At 40.0% G+C, this 22,728-nt stretch overlaps 1 protein-coding gene and 1 pseudogene across 1 annotated transcript; one reads left to right on the top strand and one right to left on the bottom strand.

The window, feature by feature from the left end:
* Positions 1-2,355: 2,355 nt before the first annotated feature.
* LOC149828375 (transcription factor MYC2-like) lies at positions 2,356-10,215 on the bottom strand. Its single transcript, XM_090017037.1, has 2 exons — positions 8,750-10,215; positions 2,356-2,438 (listed from the first exon to the last, which is right to left on the bottom strand). Exons 1-2 carry the CDS (start codon positions 10,213-10,215, stop codon positions 2,435-2,437), a joined length of 1,470 nt encoding a protein of 489 aa, XP_089873163.1. The 3' UTR covers positions 2,356-2,434.
* An 873-nt stretch (positions 10,216-11,088) lies between these two features.
* Positions 11,089-11,597, top strand: LOC149828374 (riboflavin synthase pseudogene; annotated as a pseudogene).
* The last annotated feature ends 11,131 nt before the right edge of the window (positions 11,598-22,728 follow it).

Below are 22,728 nucleotides of genomic sequence, written 5' to 3'. Positions count from 1 at the left end.
CAGAATGTGGTCGTCGCTAATCTACTGCTTTGTTGTAGTGGTAGGGAAGTTGTCGGTCAAACCAACGGAACCAACGAAGAGCTTCTCCTTCAAAGCTCATAACGGCGCATCAAACCATGTGCTCAAGCCTCACATTATGGCTTATAAAAAATTGACGCGCTTTATACAACCATTCCAACAGATCCTTGCTGGCGAATGTCGAAAATGGTAGTCTGACTGATCTAGGTAAATTTGTCTCAATAAAGTTTTCATGTCAGCCATAGGTCCGGCATCCAATCTCATGCTTGGGCGTGAACTCGTACCCATGCATCTCATCACTTTGTTTGAAAACATCATCAAATTGGTCATGCATTAAAGTAAACACCTTGGTTCTGTCACCGCGTGCGTAGCCTGGAATGCCGCACGCAGTGTGCATGCATGGCACTCTGTCTCTTGTGTGGTGAGTATGGTCATCCGCATAGACAGCACCGCGTGCATCACGCATCATGGCGTAGCACGCGTTGTGCGTCAAATTGCCCATGCTGACACTGTCGTGCACACCACGCGTCATGGCATAGCGTGCATGCATAGTTTTGTCTGGCGCAACACACGCAGGTGCGTAGTGCCATTGTGCACTAGCGCTAGACGCGTCGCACGCTAAGGCGTTAGCGCCAACAAGTGACGCATCCTGCGTATGATATTGTTCACCCTGCACATTTTGTGTGTGAACCACAGACTGTTTTGCTGCAATCTCTGTGTCACTAGGCAATTGTGCGTCAAGCGCGCGTCTGTCTGTAAAACAATCATACTGTTCTGGTCGCTTACCCTCGGCCTTAAGTTGCAATTTCAGATCTGCAAACAGATCGGTGAGGTTCTGCTGCAATAAGGTGATCTGCAATTCGAGGTCTGTCATTCGGCCGTCTACCTGCTCCAGCTTACCTTCTAATGAAGCGGCTCGGACCAAGGTCTCCTCAAGGCATTCTTCAACTCGCTCTGAAGTTGATCAAAGACGATCTCTTTGAGCACTGTCGCTTTCATCAGCATGGCTCTGATGCCAAATGTTGCTCGACGTCCAGGAATCTCTCACCGTCTAGTCGCTCTCATTCTGTGCATGCAGGCACACAATTGAAAAGCACACACAGGTGCTGGTTATCACTAGGTGCACACAGGCACAGGTAATTCTAGCACGCACAAGCGTGGCTCTAGCTTGCACACACGTGCGCTCTTCGTAATGGTGCAAGTAGGTGCTCACACAAGCAATGTGCACATAGTCGCAATTCAGATGGCGCTCACAGGTGCACAGAGAGACAACGCATACAAGTGCAAGAGATGCGGTGCACCAAAGCGGCAGTGTTCCTCACTCGTGTTGCGCATGCAATAGGAGTGCTTAAGCTTGCGATCAAAGATACAATCCACATTATTGATAGGATAAGCCTTGAAAGATTTAGTTGATAATGCACTTAGCTGAGCACACTTGATCGACATAGTGAGTAATAAGCGCAACTGTTATCAAATGCATTATCTTTGCAATCCGAAGTTCGCAGTTGCGGACGGAGTGCACGAGCTCATCACACAGGACTTGTGTGATTGCAAGACTGCAGCTACAAGTTGAGTGAATTAAGATCTAATGAAGAATTAGTAAACTATAAGTGTTCTTGAACTCATCTCTCAGCAATGGAGAGACGATCATGAGCTGGCATTATTATTAATGCGTCTGAAGCATTGCAAAGCTTTTGCCCTGTGCGGCGTTCGACTGACATGGGTTGAAGTGCTACAACAGTGGATCCATCTGCCTAATCTGAAGCGTCTTCATAGGAATAGGATCCGGTTGTCGGAGATCTTCTTCATCTCATCCATTCGGTTAAATCTGAATTCCTGTGTGATCATGGATGTAGGTTGCCTTCTTAATATTTAAAGGATACAATTTATCTATTATATTATATCTCAATCAATAAAGAAGACGGTTCAGTGTGATCATGGATGTAGGCAATTCTTGCTGAACTACATAAAATTTTGTTCTTTGTGTGTGGTTGTTTTCTCTTTTTGTTTTTTCTTGTGTTTGTTTCTTCGATCTATCGGTAGTTTGAAGCATCATTCTCTAGCAACTGGTATCATAGCCTCAGTTTGTATCCCAAAAATCGTAGATTTTTTTAAATGCTTTTAAAATACTTTTATAAAATTACAGCAAAAAAATAGTCAAGATAAAAACTTGGCACATTACATTCTCATTTACATTCATATCTATACATGCATTTAATTCAAAAATTAAACTTTTATAAATTGAATAGACATCCATACATGTCCAAATTAGTAATAAAAGTCCATTTAACAAATTAAATTAAATATCAGAATTTTGAGCAATTAAAATTGCTCTCAGTCCAAAATACTCGGAGGTTGGAAAAGGCTTGGCTTGGTACCTGTCGCAATCTCCCACCATCACATATGGGTTTATTCACTACCTGAAAACATTAAAACCAATGGGGTCAAACAATCATGTCTCAGTAGGGTAGAACTATTCAGAATAAATAAATTGAAACAAGTAAGCATGAATTAATTTAAATTTTCATACATTTCACAAGGGTAATTATAATGAAATTAAACATGCATTTTTAACATCCCATACAAGCATACATTTGCGAAACTAAGTTTAATCAATCACCCACTCATACATAAATAATTAAATATGCATAAACAGTTAATAAATGCAAGTACTTACCATTGTAGAAGCCAATTTTATGCATGAGTCAATTAATATATTTAATTAACTTGTCTTTCTTATATGCTGCACGTTATGCCTATCTAATGCACATTCATTTAAGTTTCACTTCTTAGCCCTTTAGGTACTAACACAGGCTTATACCTGGATCAAAGCCATGTTGCAAGCAGTGTTTTAAAACATAGGTTGCTTTGGCCTGGCCGGGCACCTTTCACCAATCCTATGGGTGAGGGACGAGCGTGTCGAGAGAGCACTCCCAACACCGTCATCTCGATGCATCAGATTTTCACTCATGAGTTTCTTTCCTCTATGCTGCAATCTATTGCATAGGTTTTTTCTATCTTCGTGGTTGGAGAGGAGCAACCTTACGTGCTCAAAATATATTCCCACGAAGGAGCATAACTCAAAAACCTTAAAAGACGGCTCTCATGCTTAAATAGCCTCAATCTTCTTGTGGTCCATTTTTAAAGTCCCTTCTCCCACAATATGGCCAAGAAAGTGGACTTTCTTTTGGCCAAATAGGCACTTTTCTTACTTGACATATAGCTAATGGTCCTTCAAACTCTGAAACATAATCTGAACGTGCTGAACATGTTGCTCGATTGAATCGTTGTACACCACTACGTTATCCAAGTACATGACGATAAACTTGTCAAGGTGTGGGTAGAAGATCTTATTCATTAAGATCAAAAAGGTAGTGGGCATGTTTGTCAAGCTGAAGGGCATGATAAAGAATTCGAACACCCCATATCGCATCACGCAGGTAGTTTTTGGCTCATCCCCTTCTGCAACTCTGACCTGCCAGTAGCCTGATCTCAAGTCTAACTTAGAGAAGACCTTCGCCTTTTCAAGCTGATCAAACAAGTTCGCGATCAAAGAAAGCGGATACTTGTTCTTCACAGTCATTTTGTTCAGTGCTCGATAGTCAACGCACAACCGCTTCGACCCATCGTGCTTCACCTGAAACAACACGGGCGCTCCAAAGGGATCTTTGGATGGTTGGATAATTCCTGCTTCAAGCATATCATCCAATTATTTGCATAATTCCTGCAGCTCAGAAATTGCTATGAGATAAGGAGCCCTTGCGGATGGCTACGCACCCGATACTAGTTCAATCTTGTGGTCTACCTCACACCTCAGAGGTAGCTTCTTCGGCATTTCAATGGGCATAACGTTGTCAAACTCCTTTAATACTGACACTAAGGCCTCTGAGACATCTGCGACTTCGTCTGCTTCACTCGTAGCGTGGATTGTGACAAGAAAAGTCTCATCATCGCTTTTCATGCCTCTCTTCAACTGAAACACAGACACCAAGCGCACGCAGGGCTTCCCTGATATCGCAGTAACCATGCAGGGTTGATTCTCACTCTCAAAGCTGACAATGTTGAGGTGGGGCATCGACACTGCCTTGTTGCTTCTCAAGAATTCTATCCCGAGGATGATTTTGAAATCATCCATAGGCGCGACTAATAACATGATCCTCCCCAACCAGTTGTGGATCCGCACCAGTGCATCATGGACAACACCGTAGATGCCCTTGGCCTCCAAATTAACCACTTTCATGCGACTCTCTTTCTGTTCCCACTGTAATCCCAACTGTTCTGCTTCTTCAAGCAAAATAAAATTATGCATGGCCCCTATGTCTACCAATGCTTTGGTGAGTCTTCCGTTGATCAAAAGCTCCAGATACATCAGTTCTTTATAAATGTTTGGTTCTGCAGTAGCCGTCACCTTCACTGCATTCATTATCTGCATTGCGCCAACTGTTGACGCCTCATCAGGTTGATAATCTTTATCCTCCTGAACAACGTTCGTAGCTCGGCATGAACAATTATCTCTATTCCCTTGACTGCGATTTTTGTTGGGACAGGTATCCTGCCAATGATCACCATGGCAGATACGACAGTCACGGCAATGATAGTTGCCACCCTGAAAGTTATTCCAATTCTGATTATTATTTTGGATATCCTGTCGGCCTTGATTCTGCTGGTTCCCATGGCCAACATTCTGTCCATAGTCATTCCTTCGATTGTCCCTTCGATTATTGCAGTCATTTCTCTGTTGTCTGCTTTGAAATACCGCATCATTTCTGTCAAGCTCCGCAAGTTTTCCTGCAACCACAAGTGCCTTAGCTAGCGTTGCAGGGTCGTGCCGAATGAGTTCTGTGTTTGCCCACCGTTGCAAACCGTTACTGAAATAGAACAATCGATCTTGATCATCCATTCTCTCAACTTTCAGCATTATTGAAGAGAATGCCTTGACATAGTCTTGCACTTATCCTATCTGTTTCAGTGCCAACGACTTCTTACGGGCCATTTTTTCTTGATTTTTAGGCAAAAAAGTAGTCTCATAGTTCTTTTTGGAGGTCCTCCCACGAGACTATCTCAACCAACCTACGTCGAATATCACCCAAGCAACGTCTCCACCAAAGAGTTGCTTTATCTGCAAAGTACATTGTTGAGGTCCACAACCTATCTGTGTCTTCATCTATTCTTGCACCTTCCAAAAACTGGTACATCTCGTGGATAAAATTCTCGAGATCCTTTGAGTCCCGCGTGCCTTTATACTTTGCGGGCTCAGGTAGCCTGTAACGTGGTCTCTCCACATATGTCGCAACACTGCTAGCTGGGGCACTCCTCAACTGCCGCTCCAACTGATCATTCTTCCGTCGGATAACATCTAATTCAATAGCCATGATGTTAAACCGACCCAACAAATCATCGAATTGGGTGAAAAAGTCCTCCACCGAGTAGTTAAGCTTAGTGGCAAAACTTTCTACTAAGTCTTCCACCCCTCTACTGTTGTTTTGATCTCTGCATTGAGATCCTTAAAAGGAATACAAGTCCTGTTAACCAACTTCTCCATGTTGGTCACTGTCCCAGTCAGCTCGGCAACGTTATGCGAAATAACTGACACCCGATCATCGACCATGAAATCTTCTTCAGCAGGAACCATACTGCCGGTACCAACCTGTCACAGGCTTAGAAGTGAAGGCCCCCGCAACGTAGCTTCGACAATCGCAAACACCGAAGGTAGGCCTTTTAAGCACACAAGCAACACACAGCACACACGCATGAGCGAAAGCAAGAGTACGCGCATGCACAATCACAAAGAGAGCAAAGAGACAAGGATGCAAAAAGCTTCTTTATAGATACTTGAAAGCAAAATACATCAAGAGGGAGAGAGAGGGTCCAAATACGCGGAGTTCTAAAGCCGTAAGGCCTTGTGGGGTACTCGAGAGTTCCAAAGAAGTATATACATCAGGGCAAAAAGATGAAAAACATGGCGGTTCAGAATAGCTCTATTCTCCTTGTAAAATAGTTGGCACTATGGGTGTCAATGGGCCTGGTTACACAGGCCCAACCCGAACCAGACCCTATATGGTCCGATTATGGTGATAAATAAGAAGAGTCGATTAAGACCAAGGTCCAGGCCCGAAGGTCCAATTAATACATGGACCCGGGTATAGTTTATAAAATTTTATATTAGACCCAGACCCGACCCGACCTGAGTTCTGATTAAGACTCACAAATTTTCAATGTAAAAATGATAAAAAATATGGTTTTATTGGGTATGCCCGGGGTCTGACTCATGTAGTTCTTACCGGGTTCGGGAATGGTTTCACTTATAGTGGGTCCGATTAGACTCGAGTGCAGACCTGATACCATACCCAAAAATCTGGACCAGGTCTGGTTCCACCTGGTCGGAACCAAACCCGACCCCTTCACACCCCCAAGTTGGCACCTTTATTTCTGGTTCTGACGCATATATTGCTGCAAAAGATCAAACATGGACTTCAAGTTAGGATCTTCTCCATCAACCTGACTTGGTTTACAGCCTTGTTCCAGAGATTGTTCAATCCATTGAAGAATAAGTATCGAGTTTTTTTCTGAAATACACCGGTAAAAGGTAATAACATGCTGAAGTTTGTGGGGGTCTTTGGCAAGAGTTCATTTCTAAAATGGCATCTTCTTACTTGGAGAAAGCAATCGAGATCCACTGCGCCCTTAACTCATCCCCTGTTTATTCACAACCAGTCAAATTAATGTTTGCATTTTTAAGGGGCCCCGCATGCCATTGAATGCTTCCACGTGATTGGTTGTGCATACATAGTGGATAAATTAAGGGGGTGTTTCATGGCGCATCCCGCAGGACACTCCCTGTTACACTGGGAATAGGTCCTGGAGAACACGACTTAAAAAAAAAAAATGGGTGTACTAACCCCGACCCCCTCTCTCTCCCGTGCAGCAGAAGAGCAGTGAGGCGAAAGGCCTTCTCTCTCTCTCCCATTGCTTCTTTCTTAGTTCCTCTCTCTCTCTCTCTTTATTCCCCTTCCTTGTACTTGTACTTGGTTCTTCTTTTTCTTTAATTAGGGCTTGAATCAAATTTCTCTAATTAAGGTTTTTTATATTTAGTTTTATTAGGGTTTTTCATTGATTAGATTAGGGATTTTTTTCTTTGATTATTTTTTTCATTGATTAGGGTTTTGAATAAGATATCATTAATTAGTGCTATTGATAATTTAATTAGAATTTTTCTTTGATTTGATTAGACCTTTTTCTTTGATTAGGGATTTGAATCAAATTTTTTTAATTAGGACTTATTATACTTAATTTGATTAGGGATTTTCCTGTATTTGATTAAAGTTGTTTTTATTTGGTTTTGTTTGATTAGGGTTTGACTTAGGGCTTTTTAAATTTAATTTTATGGTTTTTTGATTTTATGGTTTATTTTTCTTGTAGTTTAGCTATTTTTGTTTTATTTATGATTTATTTTCAAGGATTTTAGGATTTTATGGTTTATTTATGGTTTTTGCATTTGTATATAAAAATATGAATTCTTATTTTTTGTCAAATTATCCAAAATTTAAATAATTTTCATACTTGGATCCAATTTGAGATCCATATTCAAGGCTAAAATCCATATTTTTTTAATAAACTTTCATAATTAGATTCAATATGACTCCGATTAAAGCATTTATATATTGAAATATTATTTTTTATTTTTTAAATTATCCAAAATTTAAATATTTTTTTAGTTTTCAAATCCAATCCAAGATTCATATTCAAAGTTAAAATCCATAATAAACATGTTAAAATACTCATATGGTGAGGTAGATTTAGTTGCATAATCCAAAACAAAGTTATCCCACCCATTATCCATATGTTTTCAAGTTGTCCACACAATTATAAATTGAATGCTTTGATACAAAGAACACAACTTCTTGTCCAGTCGAACCAAACACTAAACATGGTACACTTGTTACAAAAACAGACAGAACATGTATTCTGTTTGTTATGTTTTGTCGTGCCCTTCAATCTTGGACAAGCAATCCAACAAACCCTAATTGACCAGCTCTGAAAAGAGAGACGGACAAGGGACACTCTATAGTGGAAAGTCAAAAGAATACAAGAAGAAGAATATTGCTTTCCTCATCTTACTTGAAACATGCATCTTTTTCAACATCCACTAGATTATATCATCTCACAGATTGATGGCGTGAGAATGCCATCTTTTTCAATATGACCCTTCACCTCCTTATTTTAGGTAACTTCCAAATGTTCTTACATGGGTTTTATTTTGCTGAGCACTTGTTCTTATCCCCAGTTGTATTTGTATGTTATAAAACGCCAATTAAACTATAAAAAATTATACTATACTTATACAAGTGCACATCATGATGTCTTTGTTTGTGCAGACTCACTAAACCATACAATTGCAGACAAAATATCAATTTTTCCTAAACCAGTGTGTTTCTTTGACCATTTAGCGGAAAGATCGCAGTTGGTTATCCAAGACACATTTTTTAGACTTTCTTAGGGTTTATAAGAAAGCAAAATTAACCTCTAAGGTCTCCTCCAAACTAATAGCTAGCAGGTCTCCTTATGGAAACCGATGGTATAAGAAAATATGATAAAAAGGACTACTCATCTGATGTCTGGGAACCATATAGGCACACGAGAGAGAGAGAGAGAGAGAGAGAGAGAGAGAGAGAGAGAGAGAGAGAGAGAGAGAGAGAGAGAGAGATGACTGGTCATGAAGCGCATAACTTACCGCCTTTCGATGGTATAGTGCTTGTGCATCCTCTTATATAGCGCCGACCTCAGACTCTGATTGGTCATGAGCTCGTTGGAGACTCTCACCACCACGTTCTGAAGCATCGTATCCCTCACCGTGGTCACGCTCGCGTGGTGAACCACCAGCTTCAGCTCCTCCAGAGCTTTCATCAAGGCGGTCGCCGGATAGTTCCTGTTCTCACTCTGCACATTGATCATAGCATCAAACCCCAGGATCTTCACGTCAATCTCCAAAACCCCACATTCAGAAACCCCCTTATTAGTATCTCCGCTATCAGCCTTGTCACTGTTATTATCATTATTACCACCACCACCACCACCACCATCATTGCCATGACTATTGTTATTGCTATGACCAAGTTCGAGCTGGATCTCCCTCTGCAACTCTTGCCCTCTTTCCTCTCTTCCTAGCTCCATCTCCAACGCCTCCACCTTCTCCTTGAGTCCCTTTATATACCAGACGGCGTCCTCCAAGAGGGAGGCCTTGTCCATCCCGGACACGTTGGGAACGACGGAGCGGAGCTCGTAGAACCGGTGGTTGAGCTTGTCCCTCCTCTGCCGCTCGGCCTCGACGTGGTTGAGCGGCACCTCCCGGCCGTTCCCGAGCTTCCTCCCTCTCTTCTTGTGGCGCTTCGCCACCATCGTCTCCTCCGCCTTGTCCAAGTGCTCCGAGTCGAGGCACGAGGAGACCACCGTCGGATGGGAGGAGCTCTCCCCGATCATACGGCTCGCGTCCCCCACCCCACTTTCGTTTCCCCCAACAACCGATACGTCAGCCGTTCCACCACCAGCAGCAGCGCCAACTCTGGTGTTCAGCCCGATCTCCGGCTGAAACAGCGAGGTCACGGTCTGGAGGAGGGCCTGGTTCTCCGGCACTACGTCCGCAGAGCCCAGCTCGAGCACCCCACCGCCAAGAGGCACGAAGACGAGGGTCTGTATGCCGTGGAGCAGCGCGTCGCGGGTGCGCTCGCACGCGTAGCCGTGCAGCCCCTGCTGGCCAGCGAGCCAAACGCAAGCCCCCGACGCGAAGGCGTCGAAGACGACGCCGTCTGCGGGCAAGAAGGATCGGGCCAGCGACACCACGTAGAACCACTCGGCGTCTGTGACCTCGCTGTCCATCTCCGGGTTGGCCATGATGAGCTCCTGGATGTCCTGCAGGACCCGGCGCCTATCGTCGTGGAGGGAAGTCGGCGGCCTCTGCCGGAGGAGGCCGGCGGCGGAGGCCGCGTCCTCCTCGCGGCCCCCCCTGTAGTAGCCGTCGCCCCAGGCCAGCACGAGCCGGCCGCTCGGGTCGTGGGAGGCCTGCCAGAAGAGGGCGTAAGCCCACCACTCGGGCCGGATCTGGACCAGGATCTGCAGCCGGTCCTGGAACGAGTAAGAGGACAGCAGTGGCTGCTGAGGACAATGGACCTGCAACGGTGAAAGCGAAGAAGACGACTTCATCTCTTTGCTGCTCTCTCTCTCTCTCTCACTCTACTGCTTGTTGGTTTTCCCTTGTCATTATATTCGGATATTGGATCTCTTAGGTGAGGCCGGGTCGTGTTCGTTGTTGCTGGCTTTGTAACCTCGCCCTATCATTTCCTATCCGATCACGTGGGTGGTACGGATGTCCTGCACCAAAATCACGTGGGTGGTAAGATTTTTCAGCACCAAAATCACGCGGGGAAAAAACCTAAAGAAAAGATGGAACGGGACGCCTGAAGCAGATCAGGTCATGCTGAACATGAGCTTTTTGCTCATGCCACGTAGCGTATAACTGCGCGGTTGACTTTTTAACTTTCAAAATACAAAACGGACGGCCACGATGTTGGCATGATCTAAAAAGCTCATGTTCAGCTGGACCTGCTTCCGGTCAAGCTTGGTAGTTGCATAATAGCTTATTTAGGTTATGCAATCTGTTCATGTGGAAGTTAAGGGTATGTGAAGAGCCTTATGCATGTGCTTAGACTACAGAGAGTAATGTAAGTGTTTTACTGGCGCATTTGGAAAGTAGCACCAGTGTAAAAATAGGTTTACTGGCGCACCCAAGAGGTACCGCTAGAAATAGTGAGATTTTACTGACGCAGGTGGCGGGAGCAGTTTTATGATTGACTGGCGCTATTTGTAATCCGCATACGCGCCAGAGAAAACTCTACTTTCTTAGTGTCAGTAAATTCCGAGCATGTATGGTGCAGTCCCAAACTGCGCCACTAAAGGGCCTTTCTCACCATAGTTGCCCCATTTGTGCCAAAGCTCATCGCCCATCCATCAATCCGCCTTCTCCCAACTTCAAAAATCAGCAGCAACAACAGAAGAGGAAGATGAGGCCACGGGATGATGGCGGTGAGGTGCCTGTTCACGGGCATAGTGGAGGAGATGGGGCACATCGAGGCGCTCGGGCCCTTGCAGTCGGGGGGATTCAACTTGGGGATCGCGACGGAGGTGTTGGTGAAGGATGCCAAGCTCGATGACAGCATCGCGATCAACGGCGCCTGCCTCGCCGCACGACCTTCTCCCCCATCAGCTTTACCGTCGGCCTCTCACCGGAGACGCTGCGTAGGACCTCCCTCGTCGATCTCTCCCCCGGCTAGCCCGTCAACCTCGAGCGTACCCTCCTCCCTTCCTGTAGGATGGGAGGCCATTTCGTCCAGGGCCACATCGATGGCATCGGCAAGATCGTTGCCATGGAGGCCGAGGGCGACTCCCTGAGGGTGAATGTGAGGGCGGGGCGTGACCTCCTACGGTACATCGTTCACAAGGAGTTTATCGCCGTCGTTGAGAAGAGCTTGACTGTGGTGAAGGTGTTCGACAATAAGGAGTTCATCATTGGGCTTATTGCTGATTAAATTCTTATTTGTAAATTGTAATGAATCTTCAGTGATACTCTGTTTGTGAGAACTGTATGTTGGTGTGCATTTGAGAAAATTCTATTATAGTTCAGCACACTGATGTGAAGTAGATTTTCATCTTTGATCAATCTTTTGAAAATGCATGAGGATTTGGTAATTATCAGAATTGCAGAAACTACAGAGCTGCTTTCGATTGCACCTTATGAATCAATTTGGTAATTATTTTGCACCTTATGAATCGATTGCTGAACTCAGTAGCCAGTTTCGATCTTGATTTCAACTTTTTTCTCTTTCTTTGAAATAATACCCATATGAGATGATAGCAAAAGAGGTTTGATGAGCTTTGGCACAAAAGGCTTATTGGCTTCTCTATATGAAAGCCAACGAGTTAGCAAGAAGGCCTTTGAAACTTGTTCACTTGGATGTCTTGGTCCAATCAATCCACCATCTGTCAATGGTTACAAATATATGTTCACCTTCTTTGAGGATCTGAACTGTCTCTTTTCAAGGAGAAATTGCATTTTCCAGATGATAACTGTACTGTTATCCACTTCAATCATCAATCTTCAAACTGTATTAGTTAAATTTTCTAGATGTTGTTGGCTGGGTGACCGTTCAGCTATGAGTGTGGAACCATGATTTGTTAATGTAATCTCTAATGTAGTTTACAGTGTGTTCTGTTTAGTGATTTTATTTCCATCTTTCTGTTGAAATGTATTATCTTCTTAATCTAAAATATTAAAATTGAATGTTTCTTAAATCGTAGTTAATTGCTAGGCATCAATTATTGTTCTTTTCTTTATTGAAATATTCCTTTTGTCTCTCTATTACTAATCTCATTTTTTTATTCTCACCTTACAGTTTATAAGTTTTCGATGATAGCATATAATTTGATACTTTCCTTTTGCAATAAAATCTTGTAGTTTTGCTTGACGTGGAAGATGATGAGTAGGTTTGGTAGTAGTAAATAAATGTAGGAAATTGTGGTTTATGAGAGCATCAGATATCTCCATGGGTTAGATCCTCCCTCCCTAAGGCTTGTGTTAGTGTCTTTAGGTTCATGTTTTTTTATATAAGATTCTTTAGGTGCCTAAATATGGACTCAAGTTTATGGTTTTCTTTTGCTGCAGTTATCTGATGTGAGAAGCACTCTTGGGTACTTTTGTTATCTGATTTTTGTATCTGCTATATTTGTGACGGGATAATAATCTGCTGGTGTGTGTGTGTGGGCGCACAGATTGGAAGAGGAAAGTCCAGTTGAAAGCCGGTTGGTTGTGGTTGCGTATGTATGTGTGCATGTGTAGTTTAGGTTTTTGTTTGGTTCCAAACCTTTGCATGTGCATAATTTTGTGCTTCTCTATATGCATGACTTATTGATTTGGTCCAAAAGTTAGTGGTTTAGTTTTCCTTTTCGAATATTATTGACCAGTCAAATGTTTTTATCACAATAACAAGTTCTGGTTTAGTTCGAACTTGTTTCGGTGTTTGCTTGGCAGGGTTGAGGACAAGGAGGTCCATGAATCATATATACAAAACAAAATTGAAGATGGAGAGACAATCGATGGTTGTAGTTTTGACTAAGATAGAGAAGATACACAACATTTTTTGGGAAGAATTAAGGTTAAGGATTATGTTCTGACCGTTTCTGGCAATGAGAAAACTCCTTGGTGGGTTTGTAATGTTTTGTGTTGGTTTTGAGCAGTATTCTAGAGTTAACTTGTGTTTGAAATTCAACTTGCTCAGACAAACATGACTTGATCCTCCGTTGGTGTGCTACCATCTTGGTATCGAGCACTTAGTCTGTAAAATTGTCTTCTAGACCAAGTTCATGTTATGTTGTTTGCCAACATGACAGGTGCAGCTTTTACATTTTGAGTTTGTGGATGTTAAGTTGGCTGTAAAGAGTGTTGTTTGGTGGCTGATGGGCTTATGTTTGCCTTTGCTTTCCTCGCAAATAGTTGCTTTGATAGACTTAACTACATCCAACTGTTATGTTGAGAAAATCAATTTCTTTTACAATATTGCAGAACTAAAACTTTTTAAATTCAATTCCTTAGTTAGTGGAGCGAGATGATGTTTTTAATAAAGCTATATAATATCAAGTTTGTTTTGATATGCTTATCTGAGTTGATATGCTTAAAATTTGAAGTCAATTACCTAATTACATATGCAGCATGTGTTTTTGTGATTGTACTGTATTTCACTTTCATAGATGCTGAACTACAAATGCTTATGTTGAAAATCCTAAAAGTTACTGTTTTGGTACACTTGCTATGGTCTTAAGGCACCTCAAAATGATTATAACATATTTAATTGCTGAGAAAGAAGCACTAAATTAATTGTTGTGTCTGAATTGCAAATTCTCCTATTCGAAGCTGCTGCGTGGTGTTTTTTTTTTCTTTTTTTGGTGCTTGACAATTGAGATACATTGAATGGTGTCTCCAATTCTTGATTTATCTGTGTTGGTAGGATGGAATTAATGGATCTGCCCAAGCATCTATCACTTCTGTCACTGAAGTTGCAGAGATTAAGCAAATGCTTATAAAGGATAATGATGTCATGAAAGCTGAGATTTCAGAGCAAGTCTTTCTTCTGGGAGAAAATAAGTGGGAAGAACCATCAAGGCTTGCTGATAGAGACAAACAGGCTGTTATAAGTGAGGTTAAGGTGGGAAGAACCTTATGTTTTTTTTACAATGTAGGCACATTTATATGATTTTTACAGTTGATTCCTCCTTAAGTTCAAGTATGGAATTAGTAGTTTGATACACTTAACTGTATGAATGTGCTTAACCACATTAGTTAGATACAGTTAGTTTGATGTAGTTAACTGTGTCTAACTGATACGTTGAGCACTTCAATCAATTTCTTTTTCATTACTGTAAAATTGCCTATTATTGCGGTTTGTTCAATTACAATTTAAAAAAAATTATCACTGGCGCAACAATTGCGCCAGTAAATCCACTTTTACTGGCGCAAAAGTCGCACAAAACTGTTTTCACTGCTGCACTTTTTACACGAGTATCACTGACGCAAAAGCTGCACCAGTGAAAGTGTTTTTCATTGGCGATTGTAAATTGTGCCAGTAAAAGCTTTACCGGCAAGGCTTTTACTGGTGCAGTTGTTGCGCCAGTAAAAAAAACCCCATTCTTTTGTAGTGTAATTAAGTGTTCAGCCCCAACCACTGGATGTCACACCAGTCCATTCTCCCTTATCATAGAAGAGAAAGAGGGAGGGGTGCATAAAGTGATTGGCCTGATCACCTAACCACGCCTCCTGTGAGAAGAAGGCCAAAAGTTACAGTAAGTGAATGTAAAGGGTGTAAAATGGCTCCCAACACTATATATAACTTGTGAATGTCATTTTCATGAGATAGAGTGAAAGATTTGAAGAATAAAGAATCTTTTTTATTATCTTCTCTTTATTTTTATTTTTTTGAGTGGGTAATTGTGTTCTTGATTAAGGGTTTATGGCTTTTCCTATAATATATTTTACATTTTTTGCATCAAACACTGCAGATTCTAATCAGAACTTAACTTGGACCCAAATTTAGCATGAAATTTCACAAATCATTTCCAGCCTTGTATACAAATTGGGTTCTTTGAGTTTGTCACTAATTCTTAATCATACCTCCTTCAATAGTACAGCATGTGGTGCCCACAGTCTGTGGACCAGAAAGAAAGGTTTTTGACCGGCCGGGTAATGGTCCACTTGGAGTCAGGACGGTCACTGATGGGTTTCCTGATTCGATCTAAAACCAAATGCCCATGCAAGAATACAAAATATTAACCCCCACCCAACCCCAATGCATGAGGGCGGACCAGGTGCAATCACATTGCACACTGAAAGTGTGCCGCTGTACCTGACCGCCTTCCATCTCTGGATATAGCACTTTGAATAATGAGATGTGATTGAACCTGATCTGCATTTGCAATACATGGGTTGAGGTTTGAGCTATGATGCTTGTCAGATATCCGAGCCCACTTGGCTTGAGCCTAGTAAGCTCCATACAACCGAGGACGGATTAGGTGATTTGACAAAACACAAATTTTTTATGTTTTAAAATCACCACCGTTCATTTTCACCTGTACAATCACATCATTCCTAGCAAAATAATGACACTTTTTGGTAGGCCTCACTAATTGCACATGGTGATTTCAAAACACAAAAACTTTGTATTTTATCAAAATCTCCTGATCCGTGAAACCAGGTAAGAATCATTAGATGTTTGTGGGGGCTCTCACGCTAAACAGAGTCCCCACACTCTGTCTGTCCCAAGATGGAGGGTGATCAGGGGCTTAATGCACAAATATTTGTACAATCATATTGCACATGATCTTTTCACCACTAAACCGGACAAGCAAATTTTTTTTTTTTTTGCAAATGTTATTACTTTTGAGTCCTGACATTGCCTTGTGAAAGGGGGGGTCATAAAGGTGAATGGATCCAAGTATGATTTTGTTTTAGTTTTGAATGTGGTCCAGCTCAATGTTGTCAGTATGGGCCTTGAATCTATTTTCAAAACGATTCATGCTGATTTTATTTCTTACCTGAATCAAAATAATCAAAATGAATCGGTTTTCAATCAAGGGCTAATTACTTTTTTTAATAGGCCAGCATGACACGATGGTCCTTTTTTATAGTCACACATATTTTGATCGCTCCCTTGCCGTTGCAAAAGACTTTTATAACTGAAAGCGTAAAAAAGTGAAAAAAATAAAAAGAGAGAAATTGCAATCACTTGAAAACAATCACAACGAGAGTCAATAAAAGAAAGCTTTTTATTCAAAGGCTTGTTACAATTCAGATCCATAGGCTAACCCTTTAAGATATTGTTTAACCTGAATCAAAGTACATGAATGACTTAGAAAAAATTCTAAGTTAGATCAAGACTCAACCAAAGCAAAAGAAACTCTAGACACAACCGTAGAAAGTAGGTCGCAGGAGAACAATACCAATGTCAATAAAAATACTAAAAAGTATTGAAAAACTATTTTTAACAATTTCTAAGCATTTTTGAAGAATAAGCCAAATCAACCCTGTTTCATATAGATTTTGGGTTGATACGACATGAATAGGGCGAGTCAGGCCGATCCGCAAGATACTGACAACGTTGGACCAACTTAGGTTTAGCATGAAGTCTGGAGACGGCTCGAGGCCTGGTTGGTGCAGCCCCTCTCCAACTTCTGTTACCGAGCAGGCTGACTTCATAGTGGGATTAAGATCTGTAGAGTTTTGGGTGAACCCAAGTTGGGTGTCTATATATTGTTGTAATTAGGGGCGTCAACGGGTTGGGTTTGGTTCGGACTCAGGTAAAATTAGACTTGAATTAGATTTTCGGGTATGATATCGGGTCTACTGTAAGAGAAACCATACCCTTAATAATTAGGGTTGTAACCGAATAATTACTGTTTTGGATTCTGACCTCACACTCCCTCCAGTGAACATTAGAATAAATGAAGAGTACTGTTTCTACTGAAACTGCTGGGCCCGGGTTAGCTGGCAACAAAAGCTACCAAAAACGAGTTTCAATTCCAATTTTATCGTTTAGTAGAGGGAGGGGTTTCAATTCCAATCGGAGTGAACACGTTTCCAGACTGAGCCGAATTTGAGTGGACCCGCCCACCGCTTAAAGTCTACGCAAATACTGATAGTACACCTAAGATACCGTTCAGATGACGGGAAAAATCTCGTTTTGTAAAAACCAGGTTTTTTCCTAAAAACTGTTTGGACAGGTTTTCAGGCATTTGGTTAGCAAAACATTTAAAAATCAGAAAAAAAGGAGGTGGCCATTTCCGGCCACCCACTAGCCGGAAAATGGCCAAGATGGTGTTGGCTACCTTCTTTTAGAATGGGCAGCATCATTTCCACCATTTTCCAGCCAATGGGTGATCCAAAAAATGGTGGAAAGTTAATAGTTGGTGGGCCATTTCTTTACCACCCACCTGCTGCAAAATGGCTAGGATGGTGTCATCTTCCGGGGAAACACCATCCCAGCCAAATTTCCGCAGATGGATGGCCAAAAATTGACCGGACCTAAATAATAATAATAAAAAAATCAACTCTCTTGACCATTTCTAGCCATCTACTGGCTAGAAAATGGTCAGTCTGGCACTGGCCGACAGGCCATACCTGCCGGTGCCAACCCAACCAATTTTTTGGCCGATATATGGCCAGAAAATGAGCTGGCTTTGCTTAAAAAAAAAAGAATATGCTCCAGCCATTTCCGGCCGGTGCTCGGTGCTCGACTGGAAAATGGCTGACATGGTACCACCTGGCCTGGGTGACACCAGGCTGGCCATTTTCTATCCGGTTACCAGCGGGAAACAGCATGTGGAAGACCCTAATGAGGGCATGCAACGCACGTGAGGTCATGGACAGTGAAGATGTCAAATCACTTTCTAAAGGCCCTAAGGAAAGTGTGATATGTCAAGTTTGTGTTTTTATTTTTCTTATATATATGATTCTATGGCGGCATTGCACAACCATAGTGCACACTTGACCTATATTGATTTAAGCTCTCAAAGCAAAATCTAATTATTGGATCATGTTTAGCATATTTTATTTATTATTTTTTATGTGTTAAAGCTTACTTCAATCGCTATAACAATACTTAATGACATTTTTGTTGAAAAATGCGGTGGTTTCGATATAAAATAACTTATAAATCTTACTAGTTAAATGTGGCTATATAAATAAATCGATACCTATTTTATTATTGAATATGAACTTAAACATGATTGATTACACATAAGATCAACGATTTAATCTTAATGAATTACAAGAGATCTAAAACATCAAATTCCTATCATGAGTATAGTCACATATATTGACCTACGACATGATTATGCTTCATATAAACACCAAAAAATAAATTAGTCATTTAATTGTTCCGTTTCAAGCATTATATAAGTGTGGATCTGATTTTGGTGAAGGCTTTGATTTTGAAATTGGATATGAATTGTTGAGAAGAAAGTGGGATCTCTGTTTGCAAGTTGAGCATCTTTCTTACTAATCTCTTTTAGAAAATTAAGCTTGATAGTATAGATACAATATCAAACTAAAAAAAGATCTAAAAAGAAAAATACGGTATTCATTAGAAAAATTCTCACTTAAATAAAATAAAATAAAAAAATACATGCAAAAAGTACGTCAGGCTTAAATAGCCCTTTGACGAGCGTGACAACAAATAGATAGAGGTGAGATAAGGATCTAGATCTTGGTTGGGTTTAAGCTCTCACAAAGTATGAAAATAGGTGCAATAGGCTCAGGTCAATTTAGCAGAGTTTGGGTGCCGAAGGACTTCGATTATGGATGCAGGATTATGGAGTAGATCACTTATTTCCAGGTTTTATAATGGATCTTAAACCTATGATTAGGTCTCTATGGACCAAAAAGTTCATATCTTGCATGCAGCTCCTTAAATTTGATTGGCCAAAAGATTGAGGAGGACCACCCCAATTAAACAGAGATTTAGCTTAGAGGCCAAGTAAAATAGATTTGGCATGGTGAGGAGGCTAAGTCTAAGCTTTTTGGGGCAAATTTTTAGATTTTTGACAGGTTTTGAGGGCCAAAGCACCTTACAAGTGTGAATTGGATCCAAAATGGAATGTTTTGGATTCATAGTTTTCTGTCATGTACAATGATTTCTCCATATTGACACCATGAGTATGTCAATCTCTTAAAGGCCTTATCTTTAGAAGACCCTACTGCAAAAAATAAAAAATAATAACTAAGTCACTCAAACTCACTCAAGATTTACCTCTAACATGATATGTGAGACCTCAAAGATAGTGTAGCTTAAAGTTATCAGACTGAGTTTTTTCGCATGTCAAATTGATATAATTCATATTTATTTTTTAAATGAGCACTTCCTGTAAACAACTGGCTAGTACCACAATACAATCTTGTACAAGTCATAATTGCATGAAATTTTTTATCGGCAAAATAAAATTTATTCATTTAAATATTCATAGATTTCATTGAAAAAACATGCAACGCCATACAAAAGTACAACAATTTTATATCACTTTTAAACTACCTTATCTTCATGAATTATGAGCCATTGATTTTTACCATCTCAAAACTAGAATTTATGGTGTACTAAACACGACAAGACCTAATATACTAAATAAATCACGCTAAACACATATGCATGGTGAGATTTACTGTTTGATGGCTAAATCTATGCAAGTGAGAGTGTGTATCACCACATGGTATCATGGTATACAACCACCATTTATTTTTCTTATATATATGATTTTTAGATGCTTGAATATTTTATGAAGATTGTAAGCCGTTGCTTTTAAAGCCTTAAAAATTTTTGTTTATGCATCATAATCTGCTGGTCCTTATGAAACCAAGCATGTAGATCACATATGTATGGTTAGATTTGAGAGAAAAAATAAAAAATTCATGAAAATCACAGTTCACACTGTACTCATATTTCCAATTCTCATGTTCTAGTAACTATATATATGTGTGTGGATATTTTCTTGACATTTTGCCAAAAAAAAATATTTAATTTATGGTGAGACTTTACCTAAACAAGCAAATCCCAATACCAATATTTGTGACATTAGACAAGGTTTGGATGCCAATAATGTCTTCCATTAAAAAATGTCATTACTTTAACATTAGGAATAAAAACAACAACAAGCAGGCTGCTGGTGTCAAGCAGATATAAAACGACTAGGCTTAGCGCTCATGGAAGGTTATAAGAAGATCAGCAAGTGATGAAAATAGAAGGCAAGCTAGCTTCAAACATGTATAATGGCATGAGATTCTTTGGAGAACCTATTTAGGGCATTGTAAAGTGATACAAATTTACCTCTAAACGTTTTATGGTTTGGCCAATAAAGAAGTTTAGGGTTGAAAAGTTTGAAATTTCAGCCTCTATTATGTTAGCTTCTTATTCAAATCAAATGTTTTGACTATACAAGTGTAAAAGGAATAAGTTTCATCATTGTAAGCTAATATAGTTTTGAACCTTCTTTTAAGTTTGTTTTGTTTTGTTTTTATTTCTCTTGCTTGATGGTTATCTTTTCTCTTTTAAATTTTATTGAAAGAAATGTTTTCTAAATAGAAAACGTGTAATACATTGAACATAGGGCTAACCGTTTTTCCCAAAACATCAAAAACAAGAAGCCAGGGCCTCTTAAATTTGTAGGCATGCACGTACATGTGTTCACCTATGCTGAACAGTCCGATCAAATGATTGCATGTTCAAAAGATTCATACATACTGATTTTCATGGTTTGTTCAGTACATGACAAGTTCTGAATCCTGTTATTGCAGGAGAAGAATTTTTAAGGATTTTAAAGTGAATGGCCCATGGTGCACCAAAATATTACTAATAAAAGATCATAAATTTACTTTGGCAAAACTGAATCCAACGTGTGATCTTAATTAAAAAATCAAACTGAACTCATCTATAGGGACAGATTGAGTGAAAAGAGGCTGTTGGTCAAAAAAGGGTGTTCATGATTGAATATTTTAATTAAGACACTTCAAAATTACTAAGGTGTTTTTACTTGATCTGAACCAGTAGAACTATTTACAACAATTTAGTTTGCAGAAAATATGTATCAGATAGGTATATATTTTTCATGCTCAGTTGTACTTTTTAAAAAGATAAAATGCCCGATATTGCATTAAAATTTTGATGATAAAAATAACTTAAGTGTTAAATTGTGAACACCCAAAACTTTTTCCATTTTATGAATAAAGCTTGCCACGCCATCCCACAAAGCAATCAAAATTGTTTGAATCAAAACTAAACTTAAAGGAGCCTATTTTCACTCCAATTGCAATTTTGACCCTTACATCAAGGTTTTGGTCCTTGAACTTAAAAAGGCAAATTTAATGTTAATATCTTTGCTTTATAAAGCGCTAAAAACAACAAAAAATCCATATTGGGGTAACTTTTATGGGGTCTACAAGTTAGGCTAGTGGAGCTTGACTCAATAGCCAAAAATCTAAAATTGAATAAGCTTACCTCTTAATTAGCTTCCAAGTCCTATTCACGCCTTTGGCTTTCTTAAATAGCCTATGCTTCGTCCATGTCCTCTCTTAGAAGGATCGTGAACCATCTAGAAATCTTAGAGATGACTCTATTACTTAAAGGATTAACCCAATTAAGAGTCTATGCTAGAGGACTCATACTCTTAGATTCTCAATCCAAAAGATTTTTTAAGGAGTTTCATAAATAGGATGCTACCTAAGACTCAAAACACCATCTGAAATCTACCTATTAATTTAAAATTATTTAAAAAATGTACTTAAAATCATCCTAGGCTGTATAAATTGATGAAAAAGCTTTATTCAACTGAATTGGAGCACACCAAGTGATACACTACAAGGATGAGGGTCGATAGCGGTGACTCTTTAACAACGACATAAAAAGTCAGCCCTATTGACTAAGCAATAACGGCGACTTTAGAATTCTATGTGAATGCCTTGGCTCTGAACAAATGTCGCCATTATGAACATGTCTATAATGGCACCTTAAGATATTGTCGTTATAGGTATGTTTGTAATGATGACATTATATGGTCGTTAACTATGTCGCCGTTATAAAGAGACCTAAACTGGTGACCTTAGAAATTGTCGTTAACTATGTCACTGTTATAAAGAGACCTAAACTGGTGACCTTAGATATTGTCGTTATAGGTATGTTTATAACAACGACATTATGTGGTCACTACGAGGATAAGGGTTAATATCAATGATGCTTTAACGGCAATAATAAATGTCATCACTATTGATAAACTATGGCACACATGTCACTGTTATAAACATACCTATAACAACGGCATAATTGTCATCGTTAAAGATATGTTTTTAATAATGACATTATTTTGTCATTAAATATTGCCATTAAAACCACTTTAACGACAATATTTAACGATCGATACTATCACCGTTAAATATCAATAATGACAATATATAAATGTTATTGTTATAAGGTTTTACTCTATAACGATGACATATGTCATCGTTATTGAGTCTATAATTAGGGTCCAACAGACTCTTTTGAAAATCTCTCTCTCTCTCTCTCTCTCTCTCTCTCTCTCTCTCGGGTGATGCCTCAGACCCTGGCCTCCCTCATCCATGCTCAGGTGACGTCG

Source organism: Nuphar pumila, chromosome 9 (assembly GCF_984573655.1).
Source record: "Nuphar pumila chromosome 9, dmNupPumi1.hap1.1, whole genome shotgun sequence".
Taxonomy (NCBI): Eukaryota; Viridiplantae; Streptophyta; class Magnoliopsida; order Nymphaeales; family Nymphaeaceae; genus Nuphar; species Nuphar pumila.
This window is presented reverse-complemented; position numbering and strand designations above follow the sequence as displayed.